Raw genomic sequence first — 18,655 nt, forward strand, 5'->3', positions numbered from 1 at the left:
CCTTCCCCCTCCCCTTTCCCCTTCCCCTTCCCCCTTCCCCCGTCCCCCTCCCCCGTCCCCCTCCCCCCTTCCCCTTCCCCCTCCCCCTTCCCCCTCCCCCCTCCCCCCTCCCCCTTCCCCCTTCCCCCTTCCCCCTCCCCCTTCCCCTTCTCCCCTCCCCCCTTTCCCCTTCCCCCTCCCCCTCCCTCTCCCCCCTTCCCCTTCCCCCTCCCCCCTTCCCCCTCCCCCCTTCCCCTTCCCCCTCCCCCCCTTCCCCTTCCCCCTCCCCCCTTCCCCTTCCCCCTCCCCCCTTCCCCTTCCCCCTCCCCCCTCCCCCCTTCCCCTTCCCCCTTCCCCTTCCCCCTTCCCCTTCCCCCGTCCCCCTCCCCCTTCCCCCGTCCCCCTCCCCCCTTCCCCGTCCCCCTCCCCCCTTCCCCTTCCCCTTCCCCTTTTTCCCTTCCCCCTCCCCCCTTCCCCTTCCCCCTTCCCCTTCCCCCTCCCCCCTTCCCCTTCCCCCTCCCCCTCCCCCCTTCCCCCTCCCCCCTCCCCCCTTCCCCCTCCCCCCTTCCCCCTCCCCCCTTCCCCCTCCCCCCTCCCCCACCCCTCTTCCCCTCCCCCCCCCCTTCCCCTTCCCCCTCCCCCCTACCCCCTCCCCTTCCCCCTCCCCCCTACCCCCTCCCCCCTTCCCCTTCCCCCTCCCCCCTTCCCCTTCCCCCTCCCCCCTTCCCCCTTCCCCCTCCCCCCTTCCCCTTCCCCCTCCCCCCTTCCCCGTTCCCCCTCCCCCCTTCCCCGTTCCCCCTCCCCCCTTCACCCTCCCCCCTTCCCCTCCCCCCTTCCCCACCCCCCTTCCCCTCCCCCTTCCCCCTCCCCCCTTCCCCTTCCCCCTCCCCCCTTCCCTTCCCCCCTTCCCCTCCCCCATTCCCCCCTCCCCCATTCCCCCCTCCCCCATTCCCCCCTCCCCCCTCCCCCATTCCCCCCTCCCCCTCCACCCCCCCTTCCCCTCCACCCCCCTCTCCCCTCCCCCTCCACCCCCCCTCCTCCCCTCCCCCTCCACCCCCCCTCCCCCCTCCCCCTCCACCCCCCCTCCCCCTCCACCCCCCCACCCCTCCCCCCTCCCCCTCCACCCCCCTTCCCCCCTCCCCCTCCCCCCCTCCACCCCCCTTCCCCCCTCCCCCTCCACCCCCCTTCCCCCCCTCCCCCTCCACCCCCCTTCCCCCCTCCCCCTCCACCCCCCTTCCCCCCTCCCCCTCCTCCCCCCTCCCCCTCCACCCCCTTCCCCCCTCCACCCCCCTTCCCCCCTCCCCCTCCACCCCCCTTCCCCCCCTCCCCCTCCACCCCCCTTCCCCCCCTCCCCCTCCACCCCCCTTCCCCCCCTCCCCCTCCACCCCCCTTCCCCTCCACCCCCCTTCCCCCCTCCCCCTCCACCCCCCTTCCCCCCCTCCCCCTCCACCCCCCTTCCCCCCCTCCCCCTCCACCCCCCTTCCCCCCCCTCCCCCTCCACCCCCCTTCCCCCCCTCCCCCTCCACCCCCCTTCCCCCCCTCCCCCTCCACCCCCCTTCCCCCCTCCCCCTCCCCCTCCACCCCCCTTCCTCCCTCCCCCTCCACCCCCCTTCCCCTCCCCCTCCCCCTCCCCCTCCCCCCCTCCACCTCCTCCCCCTCCACCCCCCTTCCCCCCTCCCCCTCCTCCCCCCTTCCCCTCCCCCCTCCACCTTCACCCTTCACCCTTCCACTTCACCCTTCTCCTTCCCCTCCCCTTCCCTTCCCCCTCCCCCTCCCCCTCCTCCTCCTCCTCCCCCTCCCCCTTCACCCTTCCACTTCACCCTTCTCCTTCCCCTCCCCCTTCCCCTTCCCCTCCCCCTTCCCTCCCCCTTCCCCTCCCCCTTCCCCTCCCCCTCCCCCTCCCCCTACCCCTCCCCCTCTCCCTCTCCCTCCCCATCCTCCTCCTCCTCCTCCTCCTCCTCCTCCCCCTCCCCCTCCCCTCCCCCTCCCCCATTATTTGCTGGACAATGCAAGCACTAAAATTGCCATGCGTCCTATGGTGCCCAGACACTTACATGAAAATCATGACATATTTTGTGGTCTACAGGTTCTGTCAAATAGAGGTTTTCTAACTTACTGCCTCATTATTGGTGCTGTGCCTTTACCATTTGTATTTCAGTGTGTACACTTTTTTGTACCTGGATTTTTGGGAGGGTGATGTGTGGTGGTAATGTCACTGGACTATAAGCTTTTACCCTGAACTAATGTCCTGGGTATGTGAGTTCAAATCGGCACAGTGGCTCAGTAGTTAGCACTGCTGCCTCACAGCGTCAGGGACCCAGGAGCGATTCCCGCCTCAGACAACTGTGTGTGGAATTTGCACGTTCTCCCCGTGTCTACGTAGGTTTCCTCCGGGTGCTCTGGTTTCCTCCCACAATCCAAAGATGTGCAGGTCAAGTGAATTGGCCTTGCTAAATTGCCCGTAGTGATATGTGCATTAATCAGGGGTAAATGTTGGGGAATGGGTCTGGGTGGGTTACTCTTCGGAGCGTCAGTGTGGACTTGTTGGGCCGAAGGGCCTGTTTCCACACTGTAGGGAATCTAATCTAATCTAATCTAATCTAAATTCCACTATGGCAGGTAATGAAACATAAATTCAATAAAATCAGAAATTAAATAAAAACAAGCCTAATCATCAAAGTTCCAACTTCTTTGTGGTTTCTGTGCAGAACTCAGTGATGTATTTAAACTAGACCATCACTCAATGGATGCTTGGCAATTTTTAAACTTTGTTTTTTAACAAATAAGTGTTTGTTTATATTACAATTCCATGTATTTTACCTGCTTAAAATAAAATTCTTATTCCACTCAGAAGCACTGTGGACCTGTTTTAGTGATAATTCTACATACAACTAAGTATAGTACATGACCAAAAGATGATGTAGTAATGTCTTCACTCCTTTGGCAGCTTTTCTTGCCTATCTTTTATTTGTTGCCCAATGATTGCACACAGCACCCACTTGATGCTTTGTATGTCTTTTTGGACAACTTGTTGCAAATTGAACAATTTTAAATCTTATTTCTGGATTTAGATTTAGTTGAGTTCATTCAGTTAAATTCATGTTCACAGTCAGCATTGTTGCCTGAAATGTTGGCACACATATCCAGAGGAATGGACATTTCTTAAACCTGGTTGTCTTTTAAGGTATAGATCACCAAATGTCTGAATGGAACCTGTCTTGCCTTTGTCCACAACCATAAATTTGAAATTGCAATACTGTTCATATCTCTGTGTCACAATTTCTTTGAAATGTGGTTTGCGAGTGGAATATTTTAATATCAGTTGCACAACACTGTCTTTTCCAAATTCATAATTGGCTGTCGTGGTAATTGCAACCTGATCAAATGCATTCCAGTCTAGTAAATATTATGCAAATCTGCTATTCAAGTGGTCACATAGCAGTTGAATGAATTAAAGGATTGTGGTAGTGTCAACATGACTGTCTAGAGCAGTCAGAACCATCTTAACTTCATCACTCCAATAAAGATGTTCACCTAGACACTGAATCTTTAATTTATTAATCTTGGCCTTTGCAAATTGGATAGCTTCAATTGTTGTCAAACACACTTTCTAAAAGATTTTGCCAGTTCATCTGGAACATCATTCAGAGCTGTGAATGCAGCACAATGTTGTGGTATTGTGAACATTTATCAGGCAACATTTGTTTGTTGGACCACTGCACTTATTCAGCTGCCCTGCGCAGCACTTCGTCAACACTTTGTAGTTTTGCATTAGTTCATTGACTGCAAAGTGTCTTAACAGACACCACACTTCTTTCAGAGGTTGAAATACCTCTGCATCACACTCTCATTTTGGCAAATTCTCCAAGTTGTCTTTCCTTCTCAAATGACTTGCTGAACATTGTATTTACTGTTCTTAGAAGTGGTTCAATATCCTGCCAAATTGAGACCTGCTTTCAGGCATCATGTATTTCAATATCTTCTATGTGAGCAATGCAGTGATGTTCTGACTAACGTCACATTGTAACATTTGCCGCTATTCTGTTTTCTTTTCCAAGTATAACAAAGGCTCTGTCGGATAGAATCTTTGCCATATTCTGTAAATCAAAATCGCTGTTAATATAAAATTGCTTGTCGTGAGCAGTCAGTTTCAAAAATCCTGCAAAGGTAATCTTGTAAATAGTTCAGATTCTAATTGAACCTTGATGTGCAAAGTCAACATTTTTTCATACTAAAATGCTTATACTTTCATCTACTATCAGCATACAAAAACACAATTTTATGCAATTTATCCAGTCAATCTTTGACAGAGTTAGTGCACTCCACAAATTTGAAGGTGTAATCCTTGCTGTGCCAGCTCTTAGTAATTGCAGTGGACTTTGCTACATGATTATGAATCTCTTGTACAGAAAGAATTGACACGTACTGTATATTGGAAGTATGACATTATCAATTACGACTTTCATCTGATTTCGGATTGATCCACTTTTGTATGCTCTCCCACATATCGCCCTCCCCCCAACCAAAACACGTGCACGCACATGCACTCATGCCTGGTATTTCAGTAAGTATGCATAAAATTCCATCTTTGTTTCTTTATAAGACTACGAATAGAAACCATGTGCACGTTTTGCCTCAAATGTCACTTTAGTCCAATTTCCAATCATACCCCTCTCTTCCCAGTGCTGATCCCCTCTCTTAATGTTTCACGTAGTGTACAAGACATTGTCAGTTTTAGGATAAGTGAAAACTTCACCCATTTGTGTGTTGACTATGATATTACAGTTTCCATGATCTCAGAAGACCATCCCTTTTTGAAATATGCACTAGACTTTTAAGGAGCTTGAAAGGTAGCTTTTCATTTAGACAAATTTTAAACTTTGTTGGAAAATATTGTTAATTCTCCTGTGTCCTTTTGGAATGGCTGCCTGCTTCTTGGACCTCCTGCTGTGTGATCCTTTTGGTGGCTGTAAACTCCCCACTCCACATTTTGGCGTCTTTTCCCCTTCCGTGAGCCAACATCGTACAGCCTCCCTGGACTGGAGCTGCATTTGATCAGAAGCTGGGTTCCAATAGCCTGTGAGATTATAGAGTGCCAACTTGTGATTCAGGGAGCCTGGGATTTGCGGCTGTAGGGTATGGGGTAGGGCATCGTGGGATGTAGAAAGGTTTTTGTTTCCCAGCGTACACCTGTGCATGCACGCAGCTTACATGGAACTTGGCTCATAGTAACCACTATTATTTGTCAGTAAAAATGCATCTAGTTCAACAATGACCTTCAGGGAAGGAAATCTACTGTTTTTACGCAGCTTGGTCGACATAATGATGTGGTTGACCCTTAACTGCCCTCTGGGCAACCAGGAATAGGCAATAAATGCTGGCCCAGCCAGTGATTTCCACATCCCATGAACACACTTTTCTTTTTAAAATGTGCACGCCAGTAATAGATGAATTTTTTGAATTGTTGTCAAATCATTGCCAATTGCACTGGCCATAGTGAACTGAATTCTGGTGATCACATTCAGTAGTCAGGTTAATCCAAGCACGCTCAATGAAAATGCGATTCTCCTGGGATAGAATGTGTTTCAGTCTTTACCACACTCCTTTGAGGATTTGAGGATAATTTGAAAATTGCTTTAGAATTTCCTAAAACTATTGGGAGATTTGATTTACTCCAAATGCTTGTAATTTTTTTTTTAACATTTTCTCTGGGCAATGTTTTTTTTTTCCAGAGCAAGCTGCACATGGAAGGCTTCCGCAGTTTGAAAGAGGGAGAGCCAGTGGAATTTACATTTAAGAAATCTTCCAAAGGTCTGGAGTCGATACGGGTAACGGGCCCAGGTGGCACCTCCTGCATTGGGAGTGAAAGGAGACCTAAAGGGAAGAATATGCAAAAGCGAAGGCCAAAGGGAGACAGGTGAGGTGGGGTAGGGTGGTTCTAGGCAACAGTACATCCCAAATTGACATTCAATCCTTGAACAAGTCACAGTATTGTTTATGGGATGTGGGAGTGGCTCGCTGGGCTAGCATTTATTGCTCATCCTTAGATGCACTGAAGCTGGGGGGTGAGCTGCCTTCTCAAATTGCTGTAATCTAGTTGGTGTACGATGTGCTGTTAGGAAGTGAGTTCCAGGATTTTCACCCAACAACACTGAAGGAACAATGATATATTTCCAAGTCAGGACAGGGAGTGGCTTGGAGAGGAACTTGGAAGTGGTGGAATGTATCTGTTTGCCCTTGTTCCTCTAGATGGTAGTGGTTGACAATTTAGAAGATGTTGTCTAAAGAGTCTTGGGAAATTTTCACAGAGCAGCTTGTAGAAGGTACATGAACAATTGGTGGTAGAGAAGGTGAATGTTTGTGGATGTGATGCTTGTCAAATTGGCTGTGTTTCAACATGGGTCTGGGGAGAGTTAGCTGATAATAACTTGTATTTAGCTGACACATTTAACACAGTAATACTTACCAAATGGTAATGGGGAGAAAGACTGAGAGAATGGGCATGTGATGCAGAGGAAGAAAAATTAGTCTATGCACATAATTTCTAAGGAAGGGCAATGTCCAAACACCCAATGATGCCTGAAGGACACTCAGACCCACATTGTGGCAGAAAGCTTCCGAGTCTTTCTATATCCTGTCTGAAATGGCAGGCAGGGCTTCAGGAACACAATGTCAAGATTAAAGCTTATTAAACACAAGATTTCAAAGGCTGGAGAGAATAGTGTGCCATATATTACACAAGTGTATTTATTTCTTCACTGTAAAATATAAGTGACAGTAAAATCATTCAGGTTGGAGGGTGAAACATTGAGTTCTAATGATGCCAAACAGCAAGAGTAAGGACTAGTACGATGAGATGTACAGTGTGATGTTCGCAACTGTGCAGAATGGTTTGGACTGACCACGTTTGTCCCTGTTTACAATGGGCTTTTAAAGAGAACACAGATACAATGGGTGCCAGTAAATTGCGGGCTATTTGTTGAATGGTGTGTTGTTCCAGGAGTGGCGTATAGTAAGATATAGTGGAAATCGGGATTGATGGATGCTGTAGGAGTGGAGTGGGAAATTTAATGAGATGAGTTTGATATATGATAGGGCATGAAAACTTGCTAAGGCCCTTGTAGCAACAAACCTTCCAAAAAAAACCCAATGCAACCCTGACTTAGTCCCAAACAAGTGAGATTCAGCCCCATACTTCTGTTCCTGTGCATCCTTTGGCATAGTATCCTTTAATCTATACTGTCTCCCATGTTAGATGTTTGAAAATGTACTATCTCACACTTCTCCTTGTTGAATTTCATCTGTCACCTATCCAGCTACTCCTCTAATGACAATGTCCTTTTGAAATTCTCCGCTGTTGTCCTCACTGTTAGCTATTCTGCCATGTTTTATGTCACTGACAAACTTTTTTAAATTGTTCTCTGAGCAAGATATAGATCATTTATTTATATCAGGAAATATCCCAATTCTGACCTCTGGGGAGCTCCACTGCAAATATTATTCCAATACAAAAAATACATGGTTCCTATCCCTCTGCCAACATTGCTTTTATTCCATGATCTATAAATTTCCTCAAGTCTGTTGTGTGGCACTGTTAGATGTCTTTTGGAAGAATGAGAGAGAGAGAGAGACACACACACTGATAGAGTGTGAAACCATTCTCTTCAGTCCCCATCACAGACTCCATTCTCTGACTACTGACTCCATCCCTCTCCTTCGAAACTGGACTGTTCACAATTTTGTTGTATTTAAATCAAAGTTGAAGTTCTGATCACATATCAGTGCCATCATGAAGACCCCGGTTCATGCCTCAGCTTGATAGAAATTCTTTCTCTTGCCTTTATTATCTCTGAACCCAACTATTCCAAAGCACTTTTGCCTGTTCCCCCCATCCTCCATAATCTTAATCTTATCAAAAAAGCCCTTCTCCTTATCCTTTCCCCTCCCTCCTCTGTGCCTGCTGGCTTGCCTGTTTGCCTGGCCTGCCACCTTTAAAGTTTTCGCTCCTGTTTACAAATTCTCCATGGCTTTGTTCGTTTCTGTCTGAGTAATCCTCCTGAGATTGTTACATTTCTCCAATTCTGCTTCTTGAAAGTTCACCATTTAATCCCTCTGCCTTTGGCAACAATACCTTCAGCTGACAGGAGCCTAAGCTGTGGAGTTCCCTCCCTCCCTCTCTCTGCCTCCTCTGCTCCTGGTGGTGAGTTACTTTCTCAAAGGTGCTATATAAACTTTAGTTGTTCAGTGACTTATGGAGACAAAGAAAGATGTGAAGTGACACTGCCTCTCTGTCTCAGTGAGAAATACAGTGTAAGGGGCATGAGGGTAGTGAGAGTGATTACAATAATTTGAGGGTTCAGCAAAAATGAGCTAGTGCATGGTGTGGATGGTAAACTCCCTGAGGGTCTCCAGTTAGTTTTGGAACAGCTCCTGTGACCTTATTCCCCCGTTATCAGTGTGATTGATTTTCATTTAATATTTCCATGGTGATTGAGACCAATGACATTGATTAATTGAGCCTCTGCTTTCATTGTATTTATTTACCACTTGAGCCTCATGAATTATTTATTCTGCATCATTTTAGTTAGTTGCTTACAAGGGTCAGGAGGTGATGGCGAAAATCAGATGTCCAATCTGAAATGCCATTTCCCCACTGCTTTGCTTCCTTGCTCCGTGGACATTCTGTTTACAGTTTGAGGATTTTTGTTTGCATTCGGAGAGATCCTGTCATTGAGACACAGAACTGGAACATCATCCCTTCCAATTTTCTGTCTTTGAGTCCAGAGAAACCATTGGCTGCTGCCCAGTGTTCAGCTCCTGCTTTCACCTTACGACCTGTATCTTCAATCGCTCCAGAATGAGTCACTCCACATGCGAGTCATTGTGGAAGTTAGAAGTAAACATAGAAACCAGGGGCAGGACCAGGCCATTCTGCCCCTTGAGGCTGGTCTGACATTTTGTAACCTTACTTATCCCAGATAACCTTTCACTCTCTTACATAACAAGAAACTATCTAACTGTCATGAAAGATTCTGTGTTTCTAAGACATTACTAGGAAATCTTCATGACCCTGCTGAGGAAGAAGAAAGCTGCCTCATCTCTGTTCTCAATGAGTTGCACCTTACTTTTAAATAGTGATCCCCGGTTCCAGAAAAAGGAGAATAGTCACTATATAAATGCACTTCATCTCTGGACTTCACAAGTTCTTTACAACCAGTGAGGTACTTTTAGATTGTAATCGTTATTGTATTGTAGGAAGCAAAGTTGCCAACTTGTGCACAGGAAAGTCCCCCCAAATAAACCATGATACCAACAAAATAACTTGACAGGAGGGATAAATGACCAGGACAGCAGACAAACTTCAGTTGCTATTCTTTGAAATTATGCCATGGGATGTTTTACTTTATCCCTCCCATTCGAGGTGTAACCATTCACAATCTTAAGAGAATGGTAAAACAGACTTTTAAAAGCTGACTAGCCTCCTCCCATTCTTATACCTGGTTCTGCTTGTACTCTCTATGTGCAAGCTCAGACAGGCAATGTAGAGATGGTAAAAACAATGACTGCAGATGCTGGAAACCAGATTCTGGATCAGTGGTGCCGGAAGAGCACAGCAGTTCAGGCAGCATCCGAGGAGCAGCAAAATCGACTTAAGGGCTTTTGCCCGAAATGTCGATTTTGCTGCTCGTCGGATGCTGCCTGAATTGCTGTGCTCTTCCAGCACCACTGATCCAGAATGTAGAGATGGTATCCGACCACTGAGTGTGCTGTAGTCCAAATCCAAACCTGTCTGCACCCCATATCCACACGGCCATCCTGAGCAGCAGCAGGTAGTGACTTGGAGCAGGAACCACAGCTTCTTCTCCTTTCCTTCCTAGCCTGCAGCTAATGGTTTAGTCAGGACTTCTGTCCCTTCATGATTAATGCAAATATAATACAAGAGCACTTTCCTTCAATAACAGTACGTCACAGAAAATGCAGTAAATGACATTGTTGCAATTCAGATTCAAGAAGTAATGTGCATCCTCAGATCTGACACAGCTTTCTGTGTAAAACGCAATGCATTATGCTAAGATTAATTTCAAACTCTCTTTTTTTTAACTTAGCACACTCCCTTATAGTGTGGCCAGAATTAATCTGTGGCTCATAGGGTAACTTATTCAGGAGTTTCAAGCCCTATTCCAGTGAAGTAAAATCTGGGCACTTGAGCAATGTGTAGCCTGTTTGTGAGTGTCTCTGTGTGACTGTATTCATTTGAATGTGCTAGAACATAGCAAACATCAGTAGTTTCATAATATATGGAGTGTGTTTGAATGAGCTGGGTGATTTTTCTAAATAAGTATATTTGAGTAAATTCATGACTGTCTGTGGATCTGAAGTAAAGACTTGTATTTATGAAAATATAGACATGTAAAGAATTCACAGGACAGGAGGCCATTCAGCCCATAATGCCTGTGCAGCCGAGAGAAAGTCAACCAGATCAATCCATCTTCCAGTTTTTGCTCTGGAGACTTCAAATTAATGGCCCCTCATGGGCACATCCAAGTGTTTCTAAGGTGCGTTTTCAGGGGTTTTGCCTCTACCAGCTTTCCAGGAAGTCACTTCCAAATGCCCACACCTCTGGATGAAACATTTCCTACATAACATTTAGCTAATCCTTCCACCAATTACCTTCAATTGATGTCGCCGATTAATGACCACTTTGCAAATGGAAATATGCTGTTCCTATTCACTCTGACTTGGCGCCTCATGATGTAATACACCACAACATAATCTTCGCTCAGCTCCCCCTCTCTTCCAAAGAAGGCGAATCTGGTTTATCTAATCATTATTCGTGGTTAAAATTCGTCATTTCTGGCAACATCCTCTCTAGTATGATTACATTAGTCCTGTAATGTGGTCATCAGGACCATACACATTATTACAGCTGGAATTAGCTACTTTAATAGCCTTTTGCAGATTTTATGGATGTATTCGAGGAATAAATTAGCACACACACCCAAGCCCCCTCCCCCACCCCACCAACTCCCATTGAGGCTTTGCATTCTATTCACTACAGCAAGACCTAGAGCTACATCTCACTGCTAATGAAATGTTTATATCTGAAATGTCGACTGTCCTGCTCCTCAGATGCGGCCTGACCTGCTGTGCTTTTCCAGCGCCACACTTTTTGACACTTTGATCTCCAGGATCTGAAGTCCTCACATTTTTCCGGAACTACATCTGCCTCTCTGATGGGGGAAAGGGCCAAACACATTTACGTCTGCAGGTACAAAGGTGGTCACCAAATACACCAAATCCATTCAGGTTGATGAAAACTGAAAATAAAAATTCCTTGCTTTTATACTCTCGTCCTTTGAAAATAAAGGAAAGTGTCCCATGTGCCACTTTATCTACCTGTTCTGCTACCTTCAGATAATCATATACATAAACTCCAACTGATGCCCTGTTAAATCTTCCATAATCCTACCAGCTGTGTACTTCCTTACCTCCCTAAATACATTACCTCACACTTCTCTGTATTGAATTCCACTTGGCACTTTTTTGTCAATTTGAAGAGTTCATTGTTACCATCCTGGAAAGAATGTCACATTGCCATCTTCAAATATTTTACAGCTACTGCAGTAGTTCTTGAAGTGCAGCCACAGATCAATTTTTTTTGCAATAAGAACAGAGGGAGCTGGAAAAACTCAGGTCTGGCAGCATCTGAGGAAAGAAAGCAGAGTCTATGTTTAGGTTCCAATGATGATAAATGGAGATGGATGGAATCTTCAAAGAGAACAGCAGTCGGACAGTCGAAAGAATAGATAATGGTCAGCCCTGGAGAAAGAAAAGCTGCAAATGGGCACCATTAGTGAGTGAAAATGGGTTGGCTGTGGTGAAAGCAGCCCACGTGATGATAGGGCCTGGTGGGGGATATGGGAGAAGCTGCTTCGGCCCTAAAATTACTGAACTCGATATTGTGCCCTGAAGGCTGCAGGGAATCCAAGCAGTAAATGAGATGCTGTTCTTCCAGTTTTGTGCTGAGCTTCACCGAAACACTGCAGCAAGTCTGAGACAGATGTTGAAGAATGGTGGTGTGCTGAAGTGACAGGCAACTGGAAACTCTGGGTTTGTCTGCAAACACAGAACAGACTACATTGTGAGCAACAAATATAGTGCTGGTAAATCAGTGAAAGGCGTTTCTGGTGCCTGCAACGTTTATTGAGGAACAAATATTGACCAGAGCAGGAACAAAATTTCAGGCTCCAGTCTGCTTCCAATCTGGGCCACCAACTCAGTGATCCTGCTCCCACCCCAGTGGCCTCTACAACCCAGGACCCTCCTCTTTGCTCCTGATGTTCTTCCTGCCTCTGACAACAGCCATGCCTAACTCACCTCCCCTTCTGTAAAATGCTGCTGCGTGACTCTTTTATGTCTCCCTTTTTTTTGTTTAGCATCTCATCCAAAAGAGAGCAACCCCAACAGTGCAGTGTCTCATCACTGCTACACTGCAGTGTTAGCCTTATGTTTCTGCACACCAGCTGGTGTAGAACCTGAACCTAGCACTTTCTTACTGAGAACCTGAAGTGCTACCAACTGAGCCCCACACACTGCATGTGTCTGAGTGGGGCATATTTGAGGAGATCTAGAAAGAACACAATTGCACTGGAGGTACAGTAGGAGCAGAATGTGCTTAGTTGGTGGGTGCATGAGTGTAATTCAGTGTGAATATGTGTGATGAGCTGCTTCCAATACTCCTGTTATGCGTATGTAGAGGATCTGTAGAGTAGTTTTTACAAATCCACAAAACAGAGCAGCTACTGTCAAGTCCCAGTAATAGCCATTATTGCTAGCAGTAAAAGGAAATAAAATCCAGAATTGGGATGTGGGAGAATGTTAACAGGCTCTTTGGCCTTATTGTTAATAGGTGGGATGTTGTCACATACCGTTAATGTCTGTTAAATAACAGTAGGGATCCTTGTGCACCATGCTGTGTTAATGAACCTATATTCATTTTTTAATTAGCTTTGTTTTTAAATCACAATTTGCAATGAAGGACCAGCAGTAATGTTGTTGATTCATTACTGAGTTATTTTATTGAGTGATACTGAACTGTTGGGCCAGTACTGAGGGAAGACAACACTGTTGGAAAGATTCTACTGAGGATTACTGCACTGAGGAGTGAATGCTGCACTGTTACAGAGGCTGTTCTGAGGGAATGCTGTACTGAAGGAGAGTACTAATATTGGAGGGGCAGTATGGGGAAGCACTGGGCTCTTATGAGAGATGATATTGAGTGAATGCTGTCGAGTTGGAAGAGCAATTCTGAGGGAGCTTTACACTATTGGAGCAGCAGTTCTGAGGTAGCACTGCACTGTCTGGGTGATACAGAGGGATTGCTATACTACTGGAAGGTCAGATTTGAGGGAGTTTTGCACAACCAAACAGGCTATATTAAAGAACAGCAGTACAGAGAAAACTCTACATTGGAGGGTCAAATGTAGAGAAAGTGTCATGCTGTTAGAAGTGCTCCTTTCAGAAAATCCATTACACTAAGCTATTGATTGCCCTCTATGGATGTTAATATACAGGATCTCCAAAATGCATTTGTTCATGATCCACTCATTCATTTTTGTAGACCCGGCGATAAAAGCATCCATGCACCGGTGCAACTGTGTAACTGAGAATGTAAATAAAAACTATTTAAAACATTCCTTTGATATCATTATGTAATGTTTGTTTGATTAATACAACTGATGAATTTATCACACTGCCAATCCACCATTTGAGTAATCTGATATTGATGACTAAAAAATGCGACTGAACATTTACCATTTACTTGAAGTACAGTTTATTTAAGTTTTCTTTTAAAAGAAAAGACATACTGAAAAGCTCTTAAATCAGTTTGGACGAGCCAATGCAATGTTGAGTCTTCTGAAGGCCTGCAGACATGTGATTCACTGAACCTCCACATCGGGCTGGGCCACAGTCAAATCTGTGGCCAGTGTTGGTTTTGAGCACAATGTGTTTTTAAACTGGCACAAAAGGTCTTGGATTTATGTTTTGGGCTTTGTGGTCATTTGGGTGATTTTGGGTTAATTTGCATTGGAAAAACACTCAGCAACTGAATGGAAATTGTACCTGGATCCTTTTTATTCTTGTGTTTTGTTTTCTTTTTCTTTCCTTTTAGATGTTATAACTGTGGTGGCTTGGATCATCACGCCAAGGAATGTAAACTAGCCCCCCAACCGAAGAAGTGCCATTATTGCCAAAGCATCGGCCATATGGTGGCCAACTGCACAATCAAAGCTGCCCAGCAACAACAATCTGCCAGTTCTCAGGGAAGACAGGAAAGTAAATCGACAACAGGGGCCTTGACTTCATCCCCCTCACCCACTACTCCTCAAGAAGTGGGAGGAGAGCACAGCACGGCCCTACTCCTGGAAGAGACAGGGGAGCACTTGGAAAAGCTTCTTCCAGAAGCCTACGAAAGTCCCCTGCGAGAGTTCGCCGAGGAGCCAAGTAGGCAAAGCTCGAATTTGCAGAAAAGGAAAAAGACCTGACGTCGTCAGTGCCAGGAACCAACTCAGGATACAAAACTACCTCAGGTTCACCTACACTGCCGAGGTCAAGATCCAGCAATTCTCCAAAGCAATCAAAAGACTTCATCATGAGTCCAACTTCTACTCATTCTGATGATGGATAGGATTTGGATAAACCTTCAGCAAACTGAGGCACACTGGAACATTCTTAGACAACAGCCTCCATAACCTTTCAACCACCTTAATACTGCCACAATTTCCAGAGGTCCAACTTAAATCCTATAATGTCAAGACATTCTTTTTCTCTGTTCATTTTTCTAAAGAACCAAGAGCAAGAAATCTGCTTTCTGATATAAAACTCAATTCCCTTGCCCCTTGTTAAGTCCTCCTCCTCCTGGTGGTATCAACCATGGCTTGAGAACCATTGCATTGATTTATTTTGAAGGCTGACTTGCATTGAATTTGGAACAATAACCATACAACAAAGAGGTTTCTTCACTTCTGGTCCATAACTTTATGTATTTTGGCATCCTCCCCCTACACAGTGCTACCTTTCAATTCACCAAACAGCAGGTTAGATGATGAAGAACAAACAGAGTCCTTAAACATTTTGATCGCATGACTACACCCATCAAAGATTGACAGGACTCTCACCCGGGACAATCATTTTCCCTTTATCTGGAGGTTATTGAAATTATCTCAGCAGGTAGACAAAGGTTTCCTCCCACACGTCTGAAAGATCTGACTTTCTCTTGTTGCCTAGTCATGTTGAATTAATTCATATACGTCACGCAACCAAAGCTTTCAGAACTCAAAAATTATAGCGAATTCAGGCTAGTCTATTGGATGGTGACCGATTTGAATAACCTTCCACCAAAGCTGCAGTGTTTCTTGTGTCCATATGTCTGCAACAGGTCTGATGAGCTACCATAATCTACATTACATTACTTTTCGAAATAGAGGGTCTCAAGACTTAGATTATAGTGCATCTTATTTGACTACTTAAAGTCTAAGCAGTTAAAACTAATGATACAAATTTATTTAAGCTCCCTAGATGAGCAACTGTTGTCCTCAGAATCCTACTGTGCCATCCTACTTTTGATCCAACTCTTATTGTGTTCCTCAGAAGCACAGAGTTTCCTGAACCTATCTTCAGATGAAGAATTGCTGATATAAAAGAGAGAAAGCTCATAACAAATAGCCTATTGCAGATGGAGTATGGACACCCAAGCCTAATGTTCACTCGTGAGGCATATGGTAAACCAACTCATGAGATGAACATTCTGCTACAATCAAAAAATAATCTGATACTTGGTAGGAATGAATACTACTTCACCTTTCAATCACAGATTAATGCTGGGATTGGTAACGAATGGTGAAGGTGCAAATGGGTTAGTATGAAATTTTGTTGCCCGCAAATGTTTTGGCTTGTTTATTTTAAACATTTTGTTAAATAATGGAATTTGGTACACCTCCAAGATATCAGTCCTAACCAGAGTTGCACAGCACAATGTTCTGTTGTCAATCCATTTGCGCCCTGAGACGCACAGTTTTGTTATATAAAACCAAAGGTCCTATCTGACAGTTTACTCTGTTCCATAGTTTTCAGCACCTTCCATGTTGATGGTGCAGGGAATTGGTAATGAAATTTAAGCTGATTAAAACTCAGCATTCCACTACTGTACACTAATGTCACTATGTTTGGTACTATGGCCCATTAAACTGCTGAATAAATCCTACCCAGAGCCTTTCATGACATGGTGGCTCAGTGGTTAGCATTGCTGCCTCACAGTGCCAAGGACCTGGGTTTGATTCCAGCCTCTGGCAACTGTCTGTGTGGAGTTTGGAAATTCCCTGAGTCTATGTGGGTTTCCATAGTCCAAAGTTATGCAGATTACCATGGGAAATTGCCCATAGTGTCCAGGGATGCGCAGGCTAGGATTAGCCGTGAGAAGTATAGGGTTATAAGGATAGGGTAAGGGGCTAGATCTGGTTAGGATGGTCTTCAGAGGGTCAGTGTGGACTGGATGGGCTAAATGGCCTGCTTCCATAGTGTAGGGATTCTATGATTCACCCACCCAATAGCAGTCCATTGAAAAACACTCAGTTTGCAATTTGATTATTAATTAATTCATTCATTCAGGAATTATTGTCCTGCCTTAGTTGCCCTGACAGCTGATGTCAGAGTGACGTTAAGATGTAACCACTTTGGTGTGTGGACTGAGGTGACATTATTGGTTCAGACTGGGCAAGAATGACTGGTTTCTTTCCCTAAAGTCTTTCTTCCCATTAATAAACTTTCAATATGTTTTTAATGTTAATTCAGTAACTTCATGGTTACATTTGCAGATACAGCTTTTTATTCTGTTTGAATACAAACTTTTCCAATTGCTATGGTGGGATTTGAACTCCTTTTCTGCTGGACGCCTGCTCCAGTTAAATCTGAGAATAGAGAATACAAGGCACAAGAGGAGGCCTTTCAGCTTATGGTGGTCTGTGTTGGCTGAAAAAGAGCTTTCCAGCCTAATCCCATTTTCCAGATCCTGGAATACCTCATTGTACATCCAGGTATTTTTATACAAAGAGCTTTTCACTTCTACTACCCTCCCAAGCAGTGAGTTCCCAATCCCTGCAACCTTATGCATGAAAATAAATTCTCCTTAACTTCCCCTCTAATCTATATAAGAATTGCTTTTAAATCCATGCCCCTTACTATTGACCTCTACGAATGGAGATAGATTAGTTTAGGTTCTTCATAATTTTATTCATCTTTACACCCCCACCACCATCACCCTTCTCTGCTTCAGAATAACCCCAGCCTAGACTTTCCTTATAATTAAAGTTCTCCATTCCTAGCAAAATTCTTGTACATCTTTTCTGTTGCCTTGCTAGTGTGATTACATCCTTCCTGTGATGTTATCGAACTGTATGCAATACACTGAGGTTAACTCGTGTTTTATGCAGTTTTACAATAATCCTCTTACTCTATACTCTTAACTACCTCACTTTTATATACTGCAGCTAAAATGATCACTTCACTTGCATGTGCTCAGTTAAACGCAGTTGATTTATAGCAAATGGGTTAAAATGTGTCAATAGCTTTCCAGGCACAGACTTTCCATGAGAGCCTGCTGGGAGTTCAGCAACATACTCTCTACCCATGGGAAGTACCCATCCAGTTTCCTGCAACATGGAGCACTACACAGGGAGTACCAAAACCAGGAACGAGCCTCATCGTTACTTAACCATTGCACAAAACGGACAGGCCCTAAAAATCTCCCGGCCAGGGTTCTAGTGGTCATTTTGAGATCATACCTTTCAGTGCTAACCCTGTAAAATGCCAGAAGGTCAGCACTGAAGAACAACCATGTTTCCTTGGGTTGAATGCAAGGGCCATTGTAGGTATAAGTACAATGCATGCCTGCCTGCCTGCCTCTAAAAGGTGAAACATAAAGCCTTTGGAGGTGGGATTGAGCTTTTAAGATTTAATTGCCAAAACTTCCTGTTTCTAGCCTGGACCCTGAACCTTCTTAGTGGAACTCCCTATCCTGCTTGGATGCTCTGAACCCCATCTTCACCTACTGTCTGGGCCCCAAAAACTCTTTGCGGTTGGAACATTCTATCTCAATGTGACAACCTTGAGTCCTATGTAGAAATAAACCCTTCCATTCTTGCTCCACCACTTGTAGACAGTTGGTCTTGAAGATTCCATCCAATAGACAGAGTTGACAGGGGCACGCAAAGGTAGCTCAGTACAGTTGGAGTACCAGCCAAACATTCACCTGGTCTCTGACTCAGCACAACTGCACCACTTATTCAGTCTTATGAGCACTGTGTAGTGATCATGTTTCTCCATTCCTGGTGTTCACTATTCCCAACTCCCCTCATTCACATCTCTAAATGTTGAGAGCGCTCCCATTATCACGGATTCCATTTGATTTTGGCAATCAAATTTCATCGGCACACTTGAACATTGTGTTTGCACAGATGGATTAGGAGAGAAATTTCATGCTACTTGATGTAAATTGATTAATTTTAAGGTTGTCTCCTTCACTAATGTTGTACGTCCTCCCAAGGAAATTGTGATCTCAGGGATTCCAAAAAATAGAGTAGGCCACAATCAGATTTGAAAATATCGTTGAAGTGGATTG

The 18,655-nt window shown here is 45.0% G+C and overlaps 1 protein-coding gene across 1 annotated transcript in view; it reads left to right on the plus strand.

The window, feature by feature from the left end:
- The window catches only part of LOC122563422 (protein lin-28 homolog A-like), a 48,318-nt gene extending 33,793 nt beyond the window's left edge, over window positions 1-14,525 (plus strand). The window contains exons 3-4 of the mRNA XM_087977010.1: window positions 5,712-5,896; window positions 14,153-14,525. Coding sequence (XP_087833136.1) covers window positions 5,712-5,896; window positions 14,153-14,525 — 558 coding nt within the window. The remainder of the gene's footprint in view (window positions 1-5,711; window positions 5,897-14,152) is intronic.
- Window positions 14,526-18,655: the final 4,130 nt, after the last annotated feature.

The sequence above is a fragment of the Chiloscyllium plagiosum genome, unplaced genomic scaffold, assembly GCF_037043375.1.
Source record: "Chiloscyllium plagiosum isolate Xiang-an unplaced genomic scaffold, Cpla_swu_hap1 HiC_scaffold_30, whole genome shotgun sequence".
In the NCBI taxonomy this organism is placed as follows: Eukaryota; Metazoa; Chordata; class Chondrichthyes; order Orectolobiformes; family Hemiscylliidae; genus Chiloscyllium; species Chiloscyllium plagiosum.